The sequence below is a fragment of the Fundulus heteroclitus genome, chromosome 5, assembly GCF_011125445.2.
Source record: "Fundulus heteroclitus isolate FHET01 chromosome 5, MU-UCD_Fhet_4.1, whole genome shotgun sequence".
Classification (NCBI taxonomy): Eukaryota; Metazoa; Chordata; class Actinopteri; order Cyprinodontiformes; family Fundulidae; genus Fundulus; species Fundulus heteroclitus.
The window spans coordinates 43,759,662-43,767,408 of NC_046365.1; the positions used below are offsets into that span (position 1 = coordinate 43,759,662).

The following is a 7,747-nucleotide window of genomic DNA, read 5'->3' on the forward strand; positions in this document are numbered from 1 at the left end:
TTATTAATTTAAATTAGCTGTTAACCTGTGGGACACCGTGAGGTTCTGATGTGGATCATGATAGCACCGCGGTTCTGAATGGGTCAGAGGTGCTGAGGAGGCCGCACGTTTCCCCGTTAGCGCCACCAGGGGTGGTGTTAGTAGATGTTTACTTAAGTCTTTCTGATAGTGTTCTACAGGCAGAACCCCCCCCCATGATCTCCTCTGTTCAGAACCTCACAAGCTTAATTTAAAATGGACCCATGTCCCTTTCAGAACCTACGTCCTCTCTGTGCACCTTCAGAACTTTCTTAGGTAGCTCGGTTCTGGTGAAATGTTCTCTCATCATGATGAGAGAACATTTCACCAGAACCCCCCCCCCCCCAGCAGCTTTTTCCCTTCCATGAAAGAAGAACCAATGATGAGTCAGAATCAGAACCGGTTTGGACCACCGGCCCTGATTCCTGCTGAGAGGGCTCTTTAACCCCCCCCCCCCCCCCCCATCATGACGTAACGTGTGTTGGAGCCCCGCCCCTCCCGTCGGGCGGTGCTGAGTGCTGCAGCGGAGCATCCTCAGCAGCATCCGGAACCACAGACTGCAGAACTCTGCGCATCCCGACACGGAGCCGCTGGCAGCAGAACAGCAGGTGGGTGACAGACTGGTGGGACTGAAGCTGTGTTCCGATCCGGTTCGCTCTGGAAGCTGCGGTCCGGACTGCTGATCTCACTGTTATCATTTAATTGATCAGATGCACGTTTTTAACCAATCAGAGGCGTCCAGATGCGCGCGCAGACAGGTGTTACCTGAAGGTTCGAGACAGAACACAGGTCACGTGGTGTTTGGGAGCGTCAGAAGGTTCTGAAGAACTTTATTCCAGCAGAATGTTGAGGGGATCCAGGTGGTCCTCACTGATCTGAGATCAGTTTGACTGAATCAGATGTAGGTGAGTTCTGCCAGGAGTTCTGCTCGGTCTGGGGTCCGGTCCAGTCCAGCGTCAGCAGGTTCTGGTGTTCATCACAGACCCTGGTGCCAGATGAGGTCCACATAGCTTGGTTCAGGGTAGAACATCCAGATCACCAGTGGTTCTACTGCAGAGTCTGTGGTTTTATCTGGACCAGAACCAGCAGCAGGACGGTCTGCTACCCTCAGAACCAGACACAAGGAACCAGCTCTGGGTCCAGTACAGGTAAAAGGGAGCAGAAAGCTTCTTCACACTCTCAGGTTCTGTTTGTTGTTTACTTTCCGCTCTGGGTCCAGTTGCTCTCATCTACCAGAACTTCTGGGCCCGTTGGTTCTGCTGACGGTTGGTCATCTCTGATTTTATTCACTGTTTATTTTTATGACACGCTGATCTCATTTATCTTGGTTCTGATCTCAGTTTGGTCCAATTCTTCTAAAATCTGTCAGATTGTGCCTCCTAATCAAATCACCAGAACCCAAAGAGCTTCAGCAGACCGGCCCGTTTCATTGTTCCAGGAAAAAAGGTCCAAATGTGAAGTGGGTTCAGTTCCCAGCTCTGTTAGTGCTGGTTCAGGCAGCAGCTGCTGAGAGGTTGGTTCTGATCCAAAACCGGTTAAAAGAGTTCAACAAAGCTACCAAAAAGCCGAGCACAAAGAACTCAGGAGATTCTGCACATTTAACACAGTTCTGCACATCTGGACTAGTTCTGATCTGATTTAAAACATCTACACTGGTTCTGAGCAGCTTCTGTTCTAGTTGTACATGTCAGATTTGTTTCAGACATGCAAAATAGTTCTGATTCAGAGCCTTCTGAACCAGATTCTGGTTCCACTGATGGGGTTCTGTTCCTCTCTGTAGCGGGTTTGGGAACAGGATGGTTGGTGTATCAGGACGGATCCAACATGACCGGAACCGAGCCGGAGGGTTAGGTTCCGTCCAGCAAGCGGTTCAGTTCATGAACCAGGACTACCAGGCCTTGAAGGAGGAGTGCCTGCAGAACAGAACCCTGTTCCAGGACCCCATGTTCCCAGCAGAACCCGCCTCACTGGGCTTTAAGGAACTTGGACCTCTCAGCGCCAAAACACGAGGAGTGGAGTGGAAGAGACCCACGGTAAGAACCAGAACCAGCGTGAGACTGATTAGCTGCTGTTTCCTGTCAGTAACAGGAAGTGAGGTCATGCTTATGTCATTTCTCTATCTTCCAGGAGCTGTCAGCTGACCCGCAGTTCATTGTGGGCGGAGCCACCAGGACCGACGTCTCTCAGGGGGCGTTGGGTGAGTCTGTCTGCAGGTCATGTGACCTGCTTCTCAGCACATCATTGGTTCAGTACATCCCACTATCACCACGGTGACCTGCCACCGGTTCACCGCTGACAGCTAGCATTAGCGTTAGCTGTGTCACCATGCTGTGTCACCATGGCGACCTGCCACCGGTTTCACCGCTGACAGCTAGCATTAGCGTTAGCTGTGTCACCACGGCATCAACGCGCTGAGTCAGGGGAACCATAACAAGGTGCTTTTATTGTGAAAAAGCAGAGAAAGCTTCTGAAAGCTTCTGGCCTTTAAAGCTATAGTTGGTAATCCTGTTCAGAAACACTTACTGGGTAAAATCGTCCTTCCATCCTGAATACATTATTTATTCACACATTCCCTGTGAAAGCTGCAGGCCTGTAAAAACTCTGACCAATCTCTGTCGTTCGGCCCGAAGAGCAGGGATTGGTCAGAGTTCTGGTTCTGCTCTGCTCTTTTTTTCACGCGATCCCCCTGAAGAGCAGAAGATCAGGGAAGTCGGTCTTGTGCATAGCAGCTATTCAAAAAGGGAAACTTCCATCAAAATCGCCGACCCTAGCTTTAAAACCCAAAACTAGTTCCAGAGTTCTGGGATTATTCAGAACTGGACTGTCTTCTGTCTTCAGAGTCAGAAAACTTCAGGGAAACAGAGTCGGCCTCCGTAATCATTGCCTCCCTGGATCCGGACCTTATTTCCTCCTAATCAAGTCAACTCAGAGTCTTTATTGTCATTTTAAAACTTTTATATTTCAGTGAAAATGTATCAACCTTCAGGAAAGTTTCAGTTAAAAATGAAACTGTAAAAGTGATAAATTCTAAATAATATACACAGTATATGCAGAGGTATAGGTCCAAAAGCAGTGATAATTAATAGTGTGCTGGTATTTTTCCAGGGATTGAAGCTGTTTTAAAGTCGTTTATCTGACTTTAAACCTCCTGGCAGAGCGCTGGAGAGAACTCGTTATTATTTCCTGCAGAGCTTCGCTGTGTGCCGCTGTGCAGCCTGCGTCCCTCGCTGGTAGGCAGTCCCCCTAACAGGGAGGCACACAAACGCTTTCCAAGAAGCAGAACCGGAGTGGTGGCTGCTGTGTAGCGGGTGGATCCTCTCTGTGTTTGTTAGAAAGCTGCAGGTGAGACTGCTGTCACACCTGAGACTTCTCTGCACGCTCAGCGGCAGAGCAAAGAGTCAGCAGGAAGCAGGACGTTAACCTCGCCCTGCTGCTGCCACAGCAAACACTGACTGACACAGAGGACCCAGCCTGTGAGTCAGAACCGACCGGTGGGCCCCCAGGGTCTCTGTGCTTGTTCATGCGGTTCCGTTTAGGAACGTTTCTGATTACACAGCAGCGTCTGTTTTTACGTCTGCAGACGTGAACATGTGAGGAGCAGCGTGGGGAGCCTCGCTCCACTCGGCCTGTTCCTGCACAGAGGACCGGGTTCCTCGGCCTCCTGCTGTCCAGCACGTTCTCTTTAATTTAGCTGGTTCCGCCTCAGGCTGTGGGCTCAGCTCCATGCTGAGAGTCTCTGGACCCCCCCCCCCCCCCCAGGGTTTCATCTCGTTTCCTGTCGTCTAACCTGGACGCTGATGTTTGAAGAGACGCAGTCACACGTAGAGCTGGAGAACCAGAAGGGGCTCCGGACCCAGCCCTGTGGAGAACCAGAGTAGAACTCCTGTCTTCCTTTCATTGATCCAGATTTTCCTAGGGCCTCATTTTAAAGAATTAAGTAGGATCTAAGCTAAAAGTATACATCCACCAAGAAACCCTCACACAGCAGCAATTTCCCTTTCTAGATCCCAGATGTCTGGTAGCAGGTTCCTCCTCAGGTTCTGCCCTCTACACGCCCACATTCAACCATAAATGCTCGATGGAAAGCTTCTCATGACTGTTAATGTGCATTTAAATGAATCATCTGATCGTTTCATGGTGATTCACTACACGAGGAAACGGAGGCCGGACTCCCCAAGCTAGCGTCATGTTTTCAGATTAAAGGTGAGATCAGGGCGGGGCTAGCCTTTCATGGTGCCCCCGCCTGGAAATAAACCATAACCAGGTATTTGTCAGGGATTTCTCTTCTCTTCCAGTCCAGTTTTTATCTTCGCCAGCAGCTGGCAAAGGCAGAGCTTCTGTCTGAACCTTGAATCAGCAGCTCATGCCTTCATTACGTCCTGACTGGACTCCTGAGACGGGCTTTACCTGGGAGTCAGCCAGTCCTCCCAGCAACGTCTCCAGCCGGTCCAGAACCCTGCCGCCAGGCTGGGACCTGGAGCGGGTCAGAGGGAGGACCCCCCCCCCACCATGGCTTCCCTCCACTGGCTGCCGGTGTATTTACACTCACCTTTTAGATCCTCTTACTGGTTTTTAAAAGTTTGTTGTCTGGGATTCTTTGCCGTTTTGTTCTGTCGTGACTCTGAAAACTAATCACAAAGTTTGCAAGTGAAAATGGATCAAGGAGCTCCGGGCCTGTCATGAACCGTGTTGTGTTGGTAGTTTGGTTCCACCTCAGAGGAAATCTGGACCGATCTGGACCAGAACCCTGCAGGGCACGGAGAATCCTCTGTTCTGCAGAACCACCACATCCTAAATGTGCTAAGGAAGCATCTCCAGCATTTTCATCCATATCTGTCACATCTGTTTACGTTGGTGTTCAGACTTCCTGCACAGTCAGGAAAGGAGCTGAAGATCTGCTTCACATTTCCCAGCATGCACTGGGAGAACAGGCTGAACAAGGCCTTACAGCTTTCCAAGAACAGGGAGGCACACAAACGGCTTTCCTAGAAGCAGAACCGGAGTGGTGGCTGCTGTGTAGCGGGTGGATCCTCTCTGTGTTTGTTAGAAAGCTGCAGGTGAGACTGCTGTCACACCTGAGACTTCTCTGCACGCTCAGCGGCAGAGCAAAGAGTCAGCAGGAAGCAGGACGTTAACCTCGCCCTGCTGCTGCCACAGCAAACACTGACTGACACAGAGGACCCAGCCTGTGAGTCAGAACCGACGGGTGGGCCCTCAGGGTGGGCCCTCAGGGTCTCTGTGCTTGTTGATGCGGTTCCGTTTAGGAACGTTTCTGTCCAGCTGGCCTTAAGGAGACCAAAGCCTGACCTGGTGGATCCGTTTTTAGGATATTGTTTGGAGTTGGCACAAACCTTTAGAGTCGATGCTAAGCTCTAATTAGGTTAAAAACACAAACTCCGGAAAAGCCTTGTCCTTTCTGCTGCTTTGGCTCCACCTGCTGGACGATGCCGGCATCACACTGCAGACTGCGTGGACCAATTACCTGCATCACTAACGATCAATGGTCTTACTGGAACTACTGAACAATATGTGCACCATCAGAGAGGCACAGAGAGCTCTGGAGCTTTTAAACGTCCATTACGCTCAGACGTCCCCTCTGAACACATAGGAGCCTCAAACAGCAATAGCCTCAAACAGCAATAGCCTCAAACAGCAATAGCCTCAAACAGCAATAGCCTCAAACGTCAACAGGCCTTACGCGTATAAGAGCCCCTATCGTTCAGAAGACGATTAACGACGCACCACCCAGAGTCAGCAGCTCTGATGTTTAGAAACATCATGTCTTGTTGTCTCTGCTTGTTATGTGTAATCTGTATTGTTTGGTCATAGGGACACATAATGACAATAAAGATGCTTAATTCTTCTTCATAGCCTGACTAGCTTCCAGGGTCTTTTATGTTTCAAAGACTCCAAAGATTACAACTTCTGTCTTGTCAGAATTTAAGTGCAGGAAATTTAAAGTCATCCAGCTTTTGATGTCAAGACATGACTGCAGTCGAAGTAATTGATTGGATTCATCAGGATTTATGGATAAATATAGCTGAGTGTCATCAGCATAACAGTGGAAATTAATCCTATGCTGTCTGATAATGTTGCCAATCGGAAGCATATATATAGTAAATAGAATTGGTCCAAGGACTGAACTTTGTGGTACTCCACAGGTGACCCTAGAGTTTGAGGAAGATTTATTATTAACATTATTAACAAACTGGATTTATTTTTGTCATCACTATCCAGTCTCTATTTTACCAATGTAACTGTTTGCTTTCATTCTGCCTGTCATTTTCTGCTGATACACTAAATTTGCTCAATACAGGCAGATAAAGCTTTATTCTGTTCTATTTTAAACATCTACTGGCCTCCATCATCCAGGAGCCTCAAAGCTTCCACTAGCTTTAACCAGCCAGGGGCCCCAAACACAAGCCTTTTATAAAAGGTTATCAGCAACAAACAGCGACTGTGTCCTGGTTAATAATTAATATTTCCTAATAATCATGAATCATGCATCAGTGCTCTCCCTTCAGGAGCCACTTAGAGCAAACAAACAAACTGAGCATCTATTATACACCCAGTTCCTGCTTTACCTGCTGCCTGAAGAAGTGAAGTAAACAGCAGTAAACATCTGGGAAGCCCATTATTACCGACGGGCCCTGAAGGCAGCATTGATCATTGAGAGGCCGTCTGCTGATGGAGATTGCATTAGAGGAAAACATCTGCAGCCTTCTATTCAACATTAATGGGCCATCAGGATAATGGACTCTGCAGTCTGCAGCAGAAACACTTCCTGGAACATGAGCTCATCTTCCTCCGCACTCATCATCTTCATCATGTGATCTGAGGTCAGCTTGGCATCAAACTCCAACCAGCAGCAAGCAGCTTTAAACCAGCTCAGACGGTTTCACCTGCAGGTGTCTTCTGCAGCATTTATATCCTGACTGCTGATCAAAGCAGAAAGCCTGCAGATCTGCAACAGGTCTGCAGGTCTGTAGAGGGGCAGCAGAGGGGCAGCAGAGGGGCAGCAGAGGTGTAGAGGGGCAGCAGAGGGGCAGCAGAGGGGCAGCGGAGGGGCAGCAGAGGGGCAGCGGAGGGGCAGCAGAGGGGCAACAGAGAGGCAGCGGAGGTGTAGAGGGGCAGCAGAGGGGCAGCAGAGGGGCAGCAGAGGAGCAGCAGAGGGGCAGCAGAGGGGCAACAGAGAGGCAGCGGAGGTGTAGAGGGGCAGCGGAGGGGCAGCAGAGGGGCAGCAGAGGAGCAGCAGAGGGGCAGCAGAGGGGCAACAGAGAGGCAGCGGAGGTGTAGAGGGGCAGCGGAGGGGCAACAGATAGGCAGCGGAGAGGCAGCGGAGGGGCAACAGAGAGGCAGCGGAGGTGTAGAGGGGCAGCAGAGGGGCAGCAGAGGGGCAGCAGAGGAGCAGCAGAGGGGCAGCAGAGGGGCAACAGAGAGGCAGCGGAGGTGTAGAGGGGCAGCAGAGGGGCAGCAGAGGGGCAGCAGAGGGGCAGCAGAGGGGCAGCGGAGGGGCAGCAGAGGGGCAGCGGAGGTGTAGAGGGGCAGCAGAGGGGCAGCAGAGGGGCAGCGGAGGGGCAGCAGAGGGGCAGCAGAGGGGCAGCAGAGGTGTAGAGGGGCAGCAGAGGGGTGGAGGGGCAGCAGAGGGGCAGCAGAGGTGTGTAGGGGCAGCGGAGGGGCAGCGGAGGGGTGGAGGGGCAGCGGAGGTGCAGAGGGGCAGCAGAGGGGC

General features: G+C 50.9%; 1 protein-coding gene across 2 annotated transcripts in view; it reads left to right on the forward strand.

Annotated features, from left to right (window-relative positions):
* Window positions 1–507: 507 nt before the first annotated feature.
* Window positions 508–7,747, forward strand: part of LOC105920175 (calpain-1 catalytic subunit-like) — a 19,146-nt gene continuing 11,906 nt past the window's right edge. Inside the window, exons 1-3 of one of the 2 annotated variants that reach the window (XM_036137688.1) lie at window positions 508–626; window positions 1,799–2,051; window positions 2,146–2,215. In XM_036137688.1, coding sequence (XP_035993581.1) covers window positions 1,815–2,051; window positions 2,146–2,215 — 307 coding nt within the window. In that variant the 5' untranslated portion in view covers window positions 508–626; window positions 1,799–1,814. Of the gene's footprint in view, window positions 627–709; window positions 1,167–1,798; window positions 2,052–2,145; window positions 2,216–7,747 lie in introns of those variants that run through there. The other variant, XM_036137689.1, reaches the window with a different exon arrangement.